The 19,855-nt window shown below is 35.3% G+C and overlaps 1 protein-coding gene across 1 annotated transcript in view; it reads right to left on the reverse strand.

Moving 5' to 3' along the window:
• LRP1B (LDL receptor related protein 1B) overlaps positions 1-19,855 on the reverse strand; it is a 752,762-nt gene that overhangs the window by 14,707 nt on the left and 718,200 nt on the right. Inside the window, exons 84-87 of the mRNA XM_067299399.1 lie at positions 15,018-15,179; positions 9,656-9,830; positions 8,912-9,016; positions 6,618-6,731 (exon numbers count right to left, since the gene is read on the reverse strand). Of these exons, the coding sequence (XP_067155500.1) occupies positions 6,618-6,731; positions 8,912-9,016; positions 9,656-9,830; positions 15,018-15,179 (556 nt within the window). The remainder of the gene's footprint in view (positions 1-6,617; positions 6,732-8,911; positions 9,017-9,655; positions 9,831-15,017; positions 15,180-19,855) is intronic.

The raw sequence follows: 19,855 nt of genomic DNA on the forward strand, positions 1-19,855 counted from the left end.
GCAAAAGAATGAAGTGAAATCGTCACAGCAGTTGAGGATCAGTAAACTCCCTGCTACTAGGAAAATGTATACAGTACATATATTATACACATATTAATGTTATTAACACACAGTAAATATATAAAGATAAAATGTGTCTAGATAACTACTACTGTAGCTGAAATTATACTGAGCACCCAAAATGAAAAGAATGGATCAAGGTGGTAAAAATATGAAAAGAATCAGAAATGACTGGATCAATAGGTATACAATAAACCATGTTTTTTCTCTCCTTCTCACAGAGGTAAAACTAGTGATGTGTGGCGGCAACTTCTGTGCATGTTTCATCCAAACAGGTTTAAACTCACGGACAAAAGATATGCGCATCACAAGCCTGGCTAGAAATGTTCAATGAAAAATATATATACTCCTCTTTTCCAAGGTCTTGTCATTTCTCCCTTTGACTACCACTCTTTAAATATCCAGTTGGATTTAATTCTTTAAATAGCACTAGTTTGTGATACCAACCGGATGCAAGATTTTCTATAATATAAAGTTAAAATCTGCTGATTATGTTCAAATTCAAGACATTTGTAACAAATCTGTTTTTAGTTGAAAGAGTAAGATTTTAAAGAACTAGCATAATAGTGTGAAGTTCCTGTTGTAACTGTAATTGGGTAGCTCATTAAATATCCTCTAGCAAATCATATGGAAAACATTTATTGTAAGATATTTGACGAAAGCTTCTGTTCTCTCTGTCACTTTTATTGCCTGTCATGGTTAGAATTGCCTTCTGCTCTTAGGCAGTCTTCTTGAGGCTGCAGCTATTCTACCTGCGATAGCTTTTTTTTTTTTTTTTTTTTGGCTCAATCTTCAGAAAATGCTAGGTGAGGGGATTTCAATCTGCTGCGTCCTTCTTGTCCATAACCAGACTATATCTTTTTTTGATCACAGCTCTGCCATAGTTATGAGTCTTGTGTACACACATACACTCACACAGAAACTGTTCCCACTTAAGAAGACCTTTTGATAGGAAAGGAATGGAGAGCGGTACAGCGTTATGGAATATGAACTTGAGAAAAGTTCCCCATCAGGAGGGACATGCTCTTTCCTTTCAGATCTCCATAACACACACACATGCCTATGTACACAGTGTCTCTCTCCAACCTACTGAAAATAATGCTGGCAAGAACATCTCCCTTGTCTATTACATTTTTGTGGGAATCAGTTTTCTGATTTTCCCATGTCAGCACTTCAAGTATTTTGTTCTCCTTTTTAAGAAATTTCAGAACTTGTTTTCCCTGTTTGTTTACTGTTGTCTTTAATATACTACTCAGCCAACTTGTTCATTTTAGAAATGAATTAGTTCTTTCTTTCTTCACTGTTCACTTGTCAGCTTCTGCTACCAAAGTTAGGCTTTCTTTCAAGCTCCTGTATGGACCATGCTTTTTAATTAATCTGAAAGGCCACTGATTTCTCTACCAAATTTGCTCTCAAAAGCCATGCATCTGCTGACTGCAAGCAATTAAACAACCCAGGATGGCTTATTCTTCATTACAGAAGAAGGGACATTCAGTCTAATTTAGAAATACAACACACCCAATCTGAAGCTCTCTGAACAGTCAACACATTTAACCACAGGCAACTAATCTAATGCTGTGAATTGTCCTCTGAATTTCTCTCTCTTTTTTCTGATGACTCCTAGGAAACAGAAGATCCAAACTTTAGATACACAGAACTGCACAAACCTTTATGCTGAAAGTAATCCAAGAAGGAAGAAATGACTATCCTCTTATATTAGCCAGCATAGTAATATAACCTTACTTTTGTCACCTTGAACTCCTCAGCCACACTCATACAAGGTTGCTCAAAGGCCTATTACAGTATTTACAAACTCCCCTTAAATTCAGTCAGATTTAGATAAGGATCAATACGATTTGTTATGTCTTGTATTATCTTGAATCATGTTGACTGTGAACTTCATATAACAGGAACATCCTTCATCATATTTCTATAATGCCTAGTGCAAGGGCATTCTAATTTGATCACATTTATGTGCCGATGCAAATAACGGTAATAAAAATACTAAGATGCAATTATAGCAAGCTATAGTTATGGTAAAAGCATAAAAGAAACAAAGTTATTTGGGAGAGGGTAATATTCTTTACTAAATTAACTGATATAGCACTGCTTTTATATCAACTGAGGAAGATCTTGTGTACTGAAAAGTGTCTATATTCTTTCCAACTCTGTTGGTATAATACAAGATATAATCTCTCCCTAAACTTTGTTTCTCTTGCATGAACTGCATATGCAGTTAGATAATTTGTGAAGAGGAAACTGAGATGCAAAATAAAGCTAACTATCAAAACACAAAAGATAAACTGATAGAACAGATGCAGCTGACATTTTCTGAAATAAAGCATTTCTTGTTTCCCATTTGAACCTGATCTCCCTTCTGTTCTGCTTTCAGTGGATTTGTGAAGTTACTGGATGCGACTCAGACACATCTCGTATGCTTCTAGTGTTATACATGTCCCCTACACAACCTATCAGTGAGAATCCTTAAGAAATCCTTAAGAAATTTATTACGTGAATGTTAAAAAGATAGTAAGTATACATAAGATGATATTCTTAAAAGATACTCTCAGTGGTGCATAGAAAAAGAAAAGGTCAGTACCTTAAATTTTAACATTTTGATATTAAACTTTCTCTCAACCTTCATTATTGAGCAATAAGGAAAAGAATATGTAAAAAAGAATAAAGAAAGTTCTTCATATTCCTAAAAATTCAAGAATTTAGGAAAGAATCCTAAGAATTCATAACCTGGATTGCATAGCACCTTATATCGAAAGACCAGTTGCAGTATATTCTGTATCTTTCAGAACTTGACAGAGTATTCATTGAAACTAGAGACCAATTTCATAAATTCTTCCCTTTTAGAGGCTGATGTGCAGTCGCAGTGGGGCTTTAATTCATTCATAAACCAGTTAGGTGAAAAGGGCAGCTTCTATTTGCAACACACAACTAATATTCAGTGGTTTCAGGTTTTAAAAACTCGAGATAGGAAGAATTCTGGATAAAAATATGCTGTAACAGTTTAGGTTGGTAAAAGCAGAGTACGCTCTTAGAGGTTTACAGTTCCTCTGTATAATTATGGCTTTAGGATTGCCCTTCAGAATAGATAAATCTTACTCTCTGTTGTCTTACTGAATACTAATAAGGGCTTGATTGTGTATAAAGTTTGCATTCCCAACTGATTAGAGAGAGAGAGGAGAGGAGCTCTTGCTGAATGAGAATACAAATAAGCCAGCCATTTCCAATTTCTTCTTTCTAAAAATTGTCCACCAATGAATTGGAGATGGGTTTAGAAAAAGATTAGTCCTTAACTGTCTCTCAGAGACCAGACAGATGCCACCCATAATGTAGCCAGACATGCAAGTAGGAGGGATAAACTGTTTTCCCTAAAGATGGAGCAGAACTTACAGGGAAAGTCTGTGAGACTACTGTTCCATAGCACAGCGGCTCTCAGAAAGCATGGTGTTACTTTATTCCTCTCTGATGTCTCCTACTTGCCAATATGAGCTTGGTAAAATTATAAACAAGCTCCTGTTAAGAACTACTTTGGTGCCAGAAAAACACAAGACACTGGGATCAACTGGAGCTTGTACTGAGGTTGGCAAGAAGAACTGAGACATATATGGAATTAAACTTCTTCCTCTACATCACCATAACTGTCTTCAACTCATTCCTCCTACTCGCTTCTCTTCCCTTTCCTCTAAGCCATTTTGGCTTTGTAAAGAGAAAAAGGGTTTAGAAGATTCTGATAACAATTCCTTGACACAGTCACTGGTGGCCATACTAACAACAGCAGTCTGAACAGACAACAGGAGAACTAGCTTTCTCTACGTTTAGATTGTGAATGAGAAAAAAAAGTCATCTACTAAGGTTTCATTTAGACTTCCACTTCTTCTGAATGCCAGTTCATCTGACTCTCTTCCTCATGTTCAAGAGAATCTTGAATTTAATCTTTCTCTACCACCCTCTTTTCTTCCCCATTTCCTTTCTTCCTTTCTCCATCTTACAATACATTTAATAAAAAAACCCTCCAAAAGTATCTTCAAAAAACCCTGCCCAGATAACAGAGAAAGGAGGACAGTACAATTTTGCTGTGAAACCACTATATAATTGGTTTTGGGAACACTGTCACAGTAAGAATAAAAAAGTAAACTAAGGAAATCACTATGTTTAAAATCATCACCCTCATCTTCTCTGTGGAAGATAACCTTCTCAAAGAGAAGTACTACAACCTTCAGCAAGAAAACAGTCCTTTGGACTGTTTCAACTTCTAGAGGAAGAATATGGAATCTAATATCTCTTTTGCACAAGCTCTGCTCTTCCTTTTTCTTACATCTTCTTTAAGCCTTTGTTTTCTACTTTTCCCTAACTATGTCTTTCAGAAAGTATGGAAGAGTCTGATTTTGTCTTGGACAGCTAATACTTTTCCTTGGATTTCTGAGACTTGTTTATTTACTTTCCATGGCTGAGTTCAGACTTTGGCTACTGCATGTCCTGGGCTGTGGCCTTAAATGTATCTGAAGGAAAAAAATGTTATCTTCATCTGTCTAAGAGAACTGTTTGGCAGCATAAAGCTTCACAACAGAGTTCCTATTTTAACAATCCACCTTTGCATTTCTTTCAATTACGCACTGTTGGAAAAGCAGGAAGAAAGGATCAGTGGGCCTATGCATCCTGTGATCCCTTTCTGCTAGCATGGATCCTTGCAATTCTTGGCAGCTGGGCTCCCAAAGAAGTTCTGAGGAGGTTAAAATTCACATTATCAACTCAAAGACTAACCAAGAGATTCCAAGATGGTTTAATAATTTTTTATTATTATTATTTTGATGGTAAATATAGCTAAACCAAACCAAAAGATTATGAGAACAGGCAATGTGAAAAAAGGCTTATCAATGCTACTCCAGAACTAATGCGATTAACTTTGCTGAAATCCTACTGCCAGTATCTTTGTGAGTTTTGACTCCAGTTGAAACAGAATGCAACTCTTGTTGGCTATAAAAAAGGTAATGCTTCAGAAGAAAGTTCATCTTAAAAATAACGAAAAACTCAAAAAACCCCAAAACAATTATCTCATTTTTTTCTGTAAAAATCCTGCATTAGCTAAAAAGTAAACTTTTACAGTTTAAATAATTAACACTTTCTTAAAAGTTGTCAGAGACAGTATGAAAAACAAGAAGTAATTCTGCATGTTGTATTTTTAGACTTTCTATTTTACATATTAAAACATTTCACAACAAATTTTGGACTGTTACCTTCTTGAGAGTTCAGATAATGTGCCCCGAAGTTTTAGAGAAAGAGGAGGACAGGCACTTGCATTACCTGAGCATACAGGCAGCAACAGGTTGTTTTGAGAATTGTATTATTCTGAACACTCAAGTGTGATACACAGAAGTACAAACTGTTCCAAACAACCATGACCCATGTATGCTGATAAATAGACCCACTCCACATTCTTTGAGGTTTACAAAGTAGTTAATGACAAGGGTGATGATTTCTTTGTGTTATGCACACTCAGTCAGAACTGCTAATCTACTTTTCAATGGACTTTGGCAGCTCAAGGCACAGAGTTTCATTTCTTGAGAATACTGACATAGGAATTGTGATCATCATTTCAATAAAATAAGAAAATTATTCACCATACCTAATAATTCTCATTGCTCTCATCACCCACCAACAGACAGACACATCTCATCCCTACAGCGCATTATATGCTCATAAACCACGTATTTAGATGAGATAAGATTAAAGCTGTTGGAGTTTCTGTATTTCAGCTGAATAAAGTCTAGGTCTTTGGCTCATGACTTGAAATTCTGACTTTGGCATAACAACTGGTAAGTAAATCCATGTACTTCTGACTAGTATTTCATATCACTGCGTATGTCTGACATACAGTATTTTCAAAGGCAAAGGTAGTTTCCTTTCCTGGCGAGGATTAAAACTTTCTTTTTAAGAAACAGGCCTGAAATCCGTCAGAGAAATACAGCATGCAGATATATCTATTTTATATATTTTTTTTTATCAGAGGAGAAGAAAAAGTTATGATGTAGCTTTCCTATTTTTGTTTGTTAGATAGTTTCTATTTTAAAGCACATTTATATGAGGTTAACAAAGAGGGTTATGAATACAAGCTTAGCTCTTGAAATGGCAGCTAAATAGCTTTTCTGTTTCCTTCCCTGTAGAGATAACAAATGGAAAGTCAGTTTTAGACTAAAAACATGTGCAATATCACTATTTGCTAAACTTTATGTGTAGGATTAACTTGGTAAAATATCTCACAATGTGAACAATAAAAGCCAAGTGGCATTTTCAGTATTTTCAATATGCTTATTAAAATTGAAGTATTTTCATTTCTTTCTCCAATGATATAGATACTCCAACAGTCTATGTTTAAATATACTCATCAGTGCAGCTATCAAAGGGTAAGTGTGTATTACAGAAACGAGCCCCCAGATTAAGTATATATTGTGAAATGTATGTGAATGTGCATGACTTGAACCAATGAACTGTGGCCTGAAATGATGTCACACAATGTGCAGCATTAAGTGGAAGGTTAAACCTACTTGCATCTTGGTTCATTAAACGCAGTTAAAGTGCAAATTCCCTCATTCTGACAGTAGTAATCACAAGGGTTCACTTTCTGGTCACAGCGCTGACTTTTAAACCCCACAGAGCATCTGCAGAATTTCAGTAAAATAGACCTACATAAATATTCTGCCTTTTGCTGAACAGATTTTAAACGCAGTATATATAATGACGGCAAGGCACACACACATACACATGCGCACACACACAGATATTAAATAATACTCTTTTTTACATGGAAGATCCAATCTGATACTATACTGCAAAATTTGATAATCAATGTTAATCAAACACTAGTAAAACAACAGGCCTGTACAAACTTCTGTGTTCAAGAATCTAATATTCTTTACTAAGTATTATTGTTAAATGTGCTATACATTTGTATTGATTGATCCGAAGTACGATTGCCTTAAAAATGTTCATGACTGTTTTCTTAGCAGTTGGCAGTGTTGGTGCATTCAACAGCTTTTATGTATTGTAAATCCATACACAAATGAATGTATGAAACTTGTTCTCCTTGAGATGCTATGGTGTTCCGTACAAATTTGAAAAATTATAAACCCATTCAATCAGAAAAGAAAGGAAGAATCACAAGCTTCCAAAACAGCCATTCGAAGTGTTTAAGCATGTCAATTACCAGATTTGGTCATCATATTTAAGCCTAACATATTAAAGCTGTGAGATTCTTCTTTTGCTGAGAATTATGAATCTCTCTACTCCTCTGCTAAGATATTTACAGAGCTATAAATAATAATTATTAAGGGCTAGATCAAAATAGTTAAAAGAGAGAGAGAGAGAGAGAGAGAGAGAGAGAGATGCACACAGGCCTTTAAAGTGTTTTCGCTTGAGTAAGGACCACAGCACAGAACTGCATTCATGAACTCAGCTTAGTTGTCCTTAACCCCATAGCTGCATACGGTATGTATGTATATATGCATATATACTTCCTTTTCAACAGTATAGCATCTACAGCTTAGCCTCTTCGCACATTCAGAAGCGCTTGAGCTTTCACAGGGATGAACAGCTTGGTCCCTCTCTTACGCTGGTCAGACTACAAAAGCTAGGCGTTTCTCCATCTAACTTCCTTCAGAGTCCAAATACAACAGGCATCTCTGTAAGATCACCTGCCTCATACACATCAACAAAATGAAGGAATGGCTGCACTTTCTTTACAAAGTTGTTGTACTGCCAGATTCCTTGGGACAATAACTTACTTATGTCACCCTGGAAATGAGATACTAAAGTTCAATTACTTCTTCTAACATCTCATACATTCCTGGAGAATGCTCTGACCTCCAGGTTGTTCTGAGAAGTGGAAGACTATTCAATAACGAAGCTTTTCTGCAGTGCAGAAAACATAGGAAGATTTATTAGCCAAGAATAAAAAAAACCAGTATGACTCAGTAGCTTAGTGATTAGGTGTTGCAACTGAGAGCAGGAAAGAAATTAATTTCTTGCTACAATGACTACTTCTATATTTTACATCTAGCAGCTGAACAAGAAGATACACCACAGCTCTCAAGCAAGGACTAGAATAGGTTTTTCTACCTCTTAAGAGAGTACTTTACTGTCTAGACTACAGAATCATATTTCCTTTGGTATTTGATGTCTGGGCTTAAGAAGTTGAAGAAGTATCTTGAATTATTTTCTCAACAGTGGTGTATTTCGGCAGGAGGGAGAGAGCAACCTCAAACAGAACAGTTATGGTTTATAGGTAGTGTAAAGGTTAGGGCAGAAGCGACAGATACATGTACATACCCTCAGACACATATAGCAAATAACCACAGAAATTATTCTTCCTATCCTATAGCTATCAGGCTCCTTGCAGATGTGTTCCACCACCACCTCTGACTGTCCTTTTAGAAGAAAAGACTTCATCCATCTTTGAGAACCAGGGGCAGGCAAACATCTTTTCAAGATCTTCACAGGCTACCTGCCCCATATACTTCATAGGGAAGCAAGATGCCTCCCTTGCACCTCTGGATGCCATTCCAGAACAAATGCCTAAATGTGTTTTAGACCCAGTCTGAAATTATTAGAGCCTAAAAAGATATACCTATATACATTTTGCAATGTATGTCTTACATACATCTTGCGATATCCATATTGCAAGAAGTAGATAAAGTATCAAGTTATAGAAATAACTAGGAAAAGTACCACAAGATACCACTGCAAACAACACATTACATTTCCTAAATGTATGCACACATTAACTTTAGTATTTGTTGGCACACAGATATTTTAATGACCTACCACAGTGCAATATACTCACAGACAGACAGGTATATTTGTGTCTGGGTCCAGTTGACATGTACCACCATTGTAACAGTAGCCATCACATAACTGACAAGTAGAGGCAATCTTTCCGTTACTGCAGCTGTCATGTTTAAAAAAATACAAATAGCCATCAGTATTTTTTTTTAAATCCAGTGTGAATTACCTTATAGTAATCTATATATTTAAATACTCCTTTTACGGTATGTACAAGATCTACTGATTACAGGAATTCTAGGTTTCCACCCTGAAAAACGTAGCATAGGCAGTGAGCTTCTTAAGAAAAATATTTTGCATCTTTCCTTTTATTAAGTTCATGAAAACAAACTATTCCTATACAGTAATCACTCAGTAACACAACAGCACATCCCACTACATATGCTTTCATTAGTATACAGTATGTCTCTACCATTGCCACAGATACTGCAGAAAGAAGAACAAATTTCAGAAATGTGGTAAAACTAGACTGTTAACTTCATTAAATATTCCTATTAGGATATTTTCCTAGTGAAGAGTTGCTCAGTCTCCTGCTATATGATGCTTCTCCCAGTGATGAGTGCCCCAAAAGTTGGTTTAAAAAGGCAGGAGCCAGTAGGTTCTTCTAGATTTAAGTATCTGTATGCTCAAAGACACTGTTCTGATGTGATCAATTCAGGGGCTAGCCACTGAGCAACAAATTTTACAGATTTAAGGGATTTCATGGCTATTGAGTATGCAATTTTGAACATACCCCCCCACTTACTTGCATGATATATCATTATTGTCCTTGTTTATTATGCAGTGTCCCCCATGACATCTTACACACTTGTCTACTTCACATTTTGGACCCTCAAATCGTACTGGACAGACACATTCTACACTTCCATCATCAGAAATAGTACATGATTCAGAATTCACACAATAATGGTGGCAAACATCTGCAAACAACACGAAAGCTAGATATTAAAAGATATGAAAGAGTATCACATCATAAAAAGTAATACTCTTAGTTTTTTGGCTTTTAAAAAGTACAATAATAAAAACAAAATGGCAAATGAAGCTGGTGACTGATTGGCAAGTGTAGGAATCAAGAATACCTAAAAACAGACACACGATATATAGTAACTTAGTTATAACTGCAAAGTGAAAAAAAGGTATAAGCTCATAAGAGAGATTTTTTTCTTCCAGATGTTTAACCATCTATGGCATTGCCCCAGATGATATGACTAGTGATGAGAAAATCAGAGTAATGTTAATATATCTAATGGGACATAGGGTGGATAAGAAACTTTTGATACATTCACATTAGTGTTAACAACATTATGTTATACTGAAATGGTATTTTGAAATAATTAAGTTTTATTTTCATTTATCCACATACTAAAATTTCATGAAGTTATAATAATAATGTATAAAGACATAATCCATAAATTCTACAAAAAAGTATACACATGCTTATCTTCATAGACTTTGAAAGAACCCATTAGCTCATTTAACGGCTTAAATGTCCACAGGATTGAGATTTCACGTAGTGATTTCTTTAACTCTCTAGAGGCACCAGTAACTCTCATTTTTTTTCCATGTAGTTTTAAAAGAAATAAGTTGCTTGAAGAGGCTTCCAGTGCCTCAAAATACTGGTATTTTAACATTTAGGTTCATTTCCATTTATGCAGTATTGACAGCTTTCCTTTGGTTGAACAGCTCTTTTTTAAATTCTTGTCATTTAAGCTCCTCAACGGGGCCAAATCCCTAAAAATCTCTCTGCTTCTAACACTTTCCCCAGTTCGGAGTGGTTAATATTGTCTTGAGCTTTTCATCACGTTCCTGACGGGCAGGTGAAATAACTGAAACACAACATGTATACAATTCTGAACTATCTCTCCGTGTTAACTTAGAGTTAAAATGTTCCACATGAACAAAATATTACCTTCCTGTCAATACTACAAAGTTCCTGTCTATTTAAGTCCAGGATATGACTGAGGGTGACTCAGGAGCAGCTAGAAGTAGAGCATTATCAAGCTGTTCACTAGAAAACGAAATTTTGACCAAATGGCACCTTCAGCCTTGAATCTGAAAGTGTAAACACTCAAAACTGTTGTTCAACTGGGAGGCACCTTGAAAAAAGCGTATTAGAGACTACTAAAATTGATATATTTTCCTGAGCGTATTCAAGACTGCTGGGTGATTGGTGAGGGTATCTCGTAAAGTGGGAAACGCATTTTGCTTATGCTTCTCTGTGTTTATTTTGTTCCCCCGTCAGACGTATTTACGGGCTGTCAGGCCAGTTTTACTCATAATCTTGGGAAGAGCTCTGATGAAGGACAAGGGAGTTCTGCCTGACTGTTGGAGGAGGGTTTTTTTTTGGATCATCCACTGTACATCTCCACCTACCTATGCAGACTCTAGACTAATCTACTTAGATGATCACTACTGAGGCAGCAGAGAGGCTTAAAAAACACTAATTGAAGTAGTTTGTTGTTTGTAGTCCCCCAATTCGAGGTACAGATTGGTACTTTTTGGGGGTGGTGGCAGCATCTTTTTTCCTTTAAGAAAGAAAAAAAACCCTACTTTTGTTTTAAAAGCTATTATTAAGAGATATTTTATGAAAAAAACATGTCAACAGGCAAGTGTTTCCAGGGTTGTTAGGACAAAAATTCCCCCAAACTGAAAAATAAGAGCTTTATACTCTCTAAAAAAATTACTGGTTTTTATTATTGATTATAGTCTCAAACTCTGTTAATCTTCTGCTATATCTAAAATGTGGTTACTACATTTGGACTGGAATGGCACACAAATAGTTCTTTTTTCTTTCAGGAATTTCAGTTTCAGGGAAAATAACAGCTTGTGAGGTCACTATATGCACTTTGAGTTACAGTAAGTGGATGAAAACATTTTTCTTTTTCTTTCTTTTTTTTTAAGGTTTTTGGTCCTTAAACGGTTCAAGACATGAACTTTAAATATTCTGTATGTCTCATTTTAGGAATTTTGAATAAGGAGCTATATATAATACATCAAATAAGTGTGTACACAATCACATGCATAACCTTAGTGGAATTCTTTACAAATTCATTTACTTTTAAATTCATTTTTCCAGTGCTTTGACATGGAGCACATTTTAGTTATTAGCCTTTATATGAACTAACTGCAGGAGAACCTCTGCATTGGGTAATTGGAGATGATAAGTGTGAAGAAAATAAGGTCCTCACAGTCTCACAATACAGCAAGCAAATGCCTTGTCCTTGACATAAAAAATACCAATAATATTTTCAACTTGGAGGCATGAGTAAAATACCTATTCACCTTCATGTATCATTCTTTCCTTATGAATTGGCTCTAGTTACATCATAAAAAGACTAAAAAAGATAATTTAGAGACAACTAATCTTTGTAATAAAGCTATATTAATATATTCCAACATACATACAAAGTGAACACAGAGTAAAAAATCATACAGATATATTTGTTTACATTTACATTATTAACTGTGAACCTTTAAAGTTATATAAAACTGTCATTGGCCACCAAAAATAGTCTAAAACATTGTAAGCCTTTTTCCTAAAAGTAATAAGGTTTAAACAAGCAAAAGCCTAATTTTATTTTGTTTTCTTTAATAAGTTTGAGTCTCTCTGAATCGTGGCATTTTTCCAAAGCATCAGTAGACAATCCAAATCTGATAATAAGCACTCTGTTTTAAAAGTACCCCTAAATTTACATTTAAATTAATTCTTAAAAAAAAAAAGGAAAGATGTATGCAGAAGCATTCAACTAGAAACAATTTGTTTGGTTTTGGGTAAGCCTTAAGTAAATATTTTTTCTTAATCTGTGTGTCTGTCTGTGCATGATTTATGTACTATGCTGTTTTCAAATACCCAATTGTGTTTGCAGACAGTTATTTGTGGATGCAGTTTGTTTAATACCAAGTGGGACAGAATCACAATTACTGCTGGTTTTTCATTCAAAGGTTTCAATTTATTTCTAGTCTCCCAACTGGAAATACTTTCAGTTTATTTCAGTACAAATCCTATTTCAGATACACACTAACCCTTTTCTTGTTTGACAGACCTTTCACTAAAACTAAATACTTTTTGTACCTGGTAGATAATTCTAAACTAGACCTTTACAGCAGCTAATTTCCCTTCTATTTGGTTTAAATCTAGCTTTCTTTGGTTAATTCACTGAATTAGGTAATAAAGAAATGACGGATTTCACGTTTAATGTTCTATTCTATAACAAGCACTATGACAGTCTTCTATTTTTTTATATACATTACTATATCCAAATCTGATTTGACTTGAGAGAAAATATAGAGTGGTTGTTAGAGAATACATCCCCTTATATTCTTCTGCAGCTGCTTGCAAAGAAAGTTATTGTAACACTTAACATCAGAGTGATTAGCATTTCTCAGGTGCTTTAATTTATAAGACATTTACATGTTTTAAGAGACAAGACCCAAATATGCTATACGGAGCAATATGAATATAAACCTACATTTCAATCAACAAAAGTGTTTTTTCTTACATGATGCCTCATGGCTTTAGCAACATTCTCTGCAGAAATTAAAAAAACTAATTTAATTTGTGCCAGATAATGTGAGACTTTTCCATTCAACACATGCAGGTGGTAAACAAAAGATTCACATAAATATAAAATTTAAATCCACACATCTTTTTTCAAAAAGAGGCAGAAGTAAAGGAGAGAGAGACAGGACTGTGTGTGTGTGTAAGTTCATCTGTTATAATGTCTTTAGGCAAAGACATCTAAGAATACTCAGAAAAAGACAAAACTATTTTCTATCATCCTAAATAATGAACTCCCATGAAGAATGGATCTGTAACAGTTCTATTTCTATGTCAAAGTGTATAGGCATGGTCAAGTTAACCAAAGGCATTTCCTTCAAATCCAGAGAGCTTTCAAGAGACTAGTGTTACAAATTGCAATTTATTTTTTGGAGATTTAGAAAAAATTCTTCTTTCTCACTGCAATCTTTCCACAAGTTTAGAAATCTAAAATCTAGAGACTAAGAATGCATGACTGAATAGCTTACACTTACCAAAGGAGCGTATCAAACAAAGTTCCCATATTTTAGACATAACAATAGAAATAACTGTATTTTTGTATGCTTCAGCAAGGTTTTGGGCACATCAGGAGAAGGCAAAGAACAATCCTTCCTAATAGTTTAATCTCAGACAGAAGAGTGCTATAGTAAAAGCAAAACAGGAATACAGAAAAGGAGATTTTCTAAGAAAAAAATTCTGATCTCAGAACAATAATGACTTTTATATTAGAGTTGTTACTGAGGCATCATGTCAAAGAGACTTAAGGAAGACAAATCAAAATTCTGAAATGAGTGACGAATAGAAGAAATTCAAGATTATGTTCAGCTTTCCTGACTCTCTGGAAAAGAAGTAACAGTGATCCATGTAAAGAGAAAGTATGGAGAGAAAACATAAATGGAGTAACAATGGAAGGCCTATTGGTAGATAATCTTTCCTCTCTCCTCTGTAAAAGAACTGAAAATTTAGAGAAAATTCTACATAGACAGAAGTGGCATGGAAACCTTTGGAAAACAGTATCTCAGCGAGAAGAGACTGGTCAGTTAGCATGAGAAACCACAGAGAACCTCAGCTGCAAAGGCTAGAACCTAAGCTGTGAGCATCACCAAAGAGAAATACTTAAAAAAAGTGAGTTCCAACACTATGAGAGAGCAGAAACCACACGGCAGGTAATCTTGGACTGAGTAAGATGAAATAATACAGAGGAGTGAAAGTCAAAGCAGTGGTTGTCAATATGCTACTTACTCAGGTTAGAAATAAAAAGGAAAGGCAAGCTAGCAGTTGGAAACACAGGTGCTGGCTCATCTAGGAGATAAGGGATACCAGAGACTTCTTATATTTTAACCAATTATGTCATTTCACTATTTTTGTGATTTCCACTAACATTCAATTACAAATGTGAGATGTTTAAGTAGAAAAATTTAATAGAGTTATCTCATTTCTATTGACAAAAAAAGTTGTCCTGTACAGTTCCATTTTAGGTGTTATTGAAGAAAATATTGAAATAAGCCATTTCTACAAAAGCTCTTTCTTCTCCTGCATACGTAAGTGAATTTTGTGGAAAATTACTTACAATACTGACATCTGTCTCCTGTATACTCAGGCAAGCAGTGACAGAAGGGTTGATTTCCAGCAGTGACACTGCAGGTTCCTCCGTTTTGGCAAAAATGATCACAGACTGTCTGATTGCAGTTTGGTCCTGTAAAACCCAGTGCACAACTGCAGGTAGGCCTCCCTATTTGAAACAAAGAACACTAATTTATGATAAAAATAAGTAAACATTAAAATAAAAAAACATTAAATATATTTCTCATAACAAAGCAAATTAGCACTACAAAAGTTAGCACTGTGAGATATGAACACCTCAAAAACTGCATCTATTCTTTTTATAGTTGTACATGTCTGGTCATTATTTATTTGGGAATTATTTTAAAAGACAGTCTGAAATAGGAATATAAAATATGACTTTAGAACCATAAATTGTGAAAAGCTTTCCAAATCATCCAGCCAGACTGGGTTCCTCTAATTGCAGAAGACAAATGGTTATATGATCACCATTGTAATGTCCTCAGAATGCATTCTATTCTTGAATCTACAAACTTTTATACAAATCACATGGATAAATACCTACCTACTAATACTTATTAATGCACTAATACTCAATTTTACATAACACAATTTTTACTAGACCACAAATGTGTGCCTTGTTCTGCTGTCCTAGTAGGCTCTCATATAATAAATAACTTAAATATGGCTATACTGTATCAGACCAAAGGTGCACGTAACGCCTGGCATCCAATGTCTGAAAAGTAGCAAACACCTAGGGAAAAAGGCAGAATTTTACTCAAAATAAACTCCTTCTATATAGTGGATTGCTTTTTTAGAGATTTAAAAATAATGTCTAAGCCCCTGATACAATTTCCTGCTATGATTTTCCCTATTTTAATTTTCCTATAATTTCCTTTATCTAAATCTCATGTCATCTACAAGACAAATCTTGTAGACATGAGATTTAGATAAAGGAAATTATAGGAAAATCATCAGGGGAAGCTAACAGGCAAAGACTCATTCCTATGAGTAAAGTCACAAAAACACCATATCTCTCAGTAAAGGACTGCATATAGGCTGGGAACAGTCAGACAGAAAACAGGAGACAGGCAGAACAACAGGAATGCCTACTGAAGAGACTACAGAAAACCCAAACAGTAACACACATGCTTTACACAAGTGGTAGAAGTCTAAGACTTAAACTGGAGAACTAAAATGTCTAGCTTTGAATGGGAATATCAAAATAATTGGCTGTGGCAAATTTAGAGAAGGAAGGCAACCAACGGGTTGCTGCAAAACCAGTACAAATTTACTTGATATCTAGTCTTTGCTGGCGATGGAATAGCTACCTGTTAAGAAATGTTAATGTCAATCAGATTAGCAAGTTAACTACATAATGCACTGCATGGGGAATGCAAAAGTCCTTTGCACTGGAACTGCAGGCATAAACAGGAAAAATGCAGTATTGGTTTTGTATTATTGACTGTTCAGTCAAGATAACAATATGACTTTGGAATCTGAAAGAGATCAGAAAAAGTCAGTATATGCTGTAATAATGAGAGATGCCAATTGCCCCTACATTTACATTGTAAAAATTCACATCAGGCCATGAGGCAGAAACTAAGTTCTTAGATATAAACAAATACTGCTTCATGGAAGGGTTGGCTAGAGAGTGCACAAGAGAAGCTATGGCTGACGTGGTCCTGAGCAGCACATGGGATTTCGTATAAAATGTACAGAAGTCACTCTGGAACAGTGGCTATAGTGTACTTACATCCAGCATCCTTGCACAAGCACCAAAAGCCAAAGTAGTCAAATGTCACAAAGTAGTCAAAGTAGTCAATGACTGAGAGTTACTTTCTCATAATAATTCTCTCTGATCTTCATATTAATCTACCAGGAAATCCTTACTGCTGCCTGATTTGCTGAAGGTCTATAACTCAGTCCCTTCCTTGCTGGCTTTTGCCTCAATTCATTGTTTCCTTAGCATGTTTTTATGCACTGTCTGGTATAGGTATCCACATCTACTTTCAAACTCACATTTGTCTTCTGATGTCTCTTACCACAGCTGCCCCTAGAACTCTGAACTGTGCAGCTCCTCCTATCTTCTTGTTTCTTCTCTACTTAGTTTCCTGTCTCTTTAAAGTCCTGTGAATTAAACTAAGTATTTCATAAATCCCACAATACTCTTTCTTTTGGTCTACCCCTGTTTTAATATCATACCATCATTTAGCATAATTTTCATTGGAGAATTTTTCAACGCAACAGAAGTGCCCTCATTTTTTCTACTTCCTCTGAGGCATACAGAAGGATTTATTTATTATTTTTCTTTCCTCTACTTCTTAATCTTCTGTTACTTCAAATCCTTCACCTAATTCTGTTCCATATTTTCTATTTCAAGCTATGCTAAATTAAAGTGTTTTGCAAATCATCCTAAAGGCCAGGAGATCAGTTAGTCTCTTCCTCTAATGAGTACTGTAGGAACAAAACCATTGACTTAAAATAGCTCCAACCAGTTTAATATGCATCAGCCTGGTTATTCATATCTGTCCCCTGTGATATAAACATTAAATCAAAGATGTTGAACTCAGATGTTAGCACAGACTCCTTTTTTTTCCCCCCATGCATACACTTGTATTCAAACTTCTAACCCAGAGTCAGGGGGTTTCACATAATCCTAATTTGAATCAGTGTTTCAATTATAAACTTAAACCAAATAGTTATAGAATATGATCTAGAGGTCTAAATTCAGTTTTTATTATTAATATTCTTCTATTTTGTAAAATGATGGGGCAATTATATTTTCCTAGTTTGTACAAGAAATTATTCTATTCTTGCTAATGTTGGCTTATAAATATGCCAAATTGCTGACAGCATTATGAAAGTTTAATTCAGTATAGCCTAAACCCCATTTTTGTCACTCAATTTAACTTGACTTTTAGTAATGTTAATAGTTCATTGCCTATTTATACACTGATTGTTGGCATCTGAAATAATAATAATAATAATAATAATGACATTTTAATCTGCCTTATTCTCATAAAATATTGCTGATAAAAAATGGTTCCAAGGACATTTTAATAAAATTGCAGTATTAAATAATGTCAACTAATTCCATAAGTTTTTGTATCATAGTATCGGAATATTGATTTATGTTTGCAAAGCAAATAGTCATGCTATCCAAAATGTCGCAGATTATAACTAATGGCCACTGCATGGTAATCTCATGCACAGAGAACATTTACACCGATCATGACATTTCAGGACTAGAGCTGTATAGAAACAACAGTAAAGTTGTCTCGTAACCTCTGACCTTAGCCACCACAAAACATTCACAACATACATTACAGTATATAAAAATTTTAGTTAGGGAAGTGTTCTGTGGATTACTAACTGCTTCAAATTTAAAATTTTAGCTATCCATCTTCTGGTATATTCTATGCAAAAACAAGAAAAAAATCACTTTCAGAAAGAAAAAATATTTCCCTATTTTGAGTTCTTCCTTCCTCATTGCTATCCTCAAATGGATTTACTGCATGACAATACTGTCTTCTTTTTCTCTACTTACTACAGGTCAGCATCCTAGCTTTAACCTATCCTCTTCTTAAGTCTCTTCCTTAAATCCAGGAGAACTTTCCTGTTTAGATCATCTATGTTGAATAATTTTGTTTGCAAATACGGCAAGAGTGACAAGGTGGCAACATATACTTAGCATGTCACCTGTAAAATGCTCCAATTTGAAAACCACATTAGTAGTATTTAGACAGAAAGAAGCATATCTTTTTGTTCTGCATTTCTCCACCTTCCATTTTCATGACCATATAAGGCATACTGCAATTTAAGAAGAAGGAAGTACAGCTTTTTATTTTAAGAAAATAACAATATTTCTGTAAGCTTTTTGAAAGTTTCCAAAAATAAAATCATCTAGAAGAATGCCTGCACCAAGAGAGAGAAATTTTTCCTCTTCCACTCAATGGAAAATTCACTACCAGCAATGTGTAGTTTCAAGTTTTTGCGTACAAATATGCACATGTTTAATTTGCATATTGCACTTGGTGTCACTATTCTAGAAAAAAAGGTGGTACTTGTTCTTCTATAGACTTCTATAAGTAATATCATGCCCTCTAGATGGTTAGCATCAGCAGTTTGCGGGAACCTGTGTGGCTGATGAACCATAACTAGCTTTACTCCAGCAGTAGTGGAGAGAAGCTGTATTCCAGTGTATAATTATGAGCTGAAATGACTGGGATCAATCCCAACAGATAGGCATTCTCTCCACGTTGGGAGAGAAAAGGAGAAAAGAGCCATCCCAAAATACACTGGAGTAGTCTCCAAGGCTGCTCTCAGCTAGGCCAGCGGCAGTGGTTCTGCTGGGACCACGTGATCAGCTGCACATCAGACAGGACACCCTCCATGTCCATAGATAACCACCACCCCATCCCCCTGTCCCCTTCCCCACAACACGCCCCCGTCCTGGTCGCACGCAGGTGCAGCACGCCCGCTTGGGGTGTCCCTGTACGACATTGCGGGCACTCATCTGACACGAGTGACGTAAACACCTGCTTCAATGCGAGCGGAGCTTCCAGTAGGCACCACTGTATCCCCAAATCTGCCTGTATCGACTGCTTATAAAACAGAACACTGAATGCTTTTGAGACCAATTAGGTATCTACTTCGTACGTAATCTTTAATATTTTGGAGCAGAGAGAGTATTTCATCAATTTTCATTTGGCAGAAAGAAATAACAATGTTTTACTCATTTTGATACAAACATCACAATTCTATGTGATTAGACATACCCTTGGGGGAGTAAATATAGTATAAATATGTATTTATCTAATTTTGTGAACTATTTAAATCTAG

This window comes from Apteryx mantelli, chromosome 6, assembly GCF_036417845.1.
Source record: "Apteryx mantelli isolate bAptMan1 chromosome 6, bAptMan1.hap1, whole genome shotgun sequence".
Taxonomy (NCBI): domain Eukaryota; kingdom Metazoa; phylum Chordata; class Aves; order Apterygiformes; family Apterygidae; genus Apteryx; species Apteryx mantelli.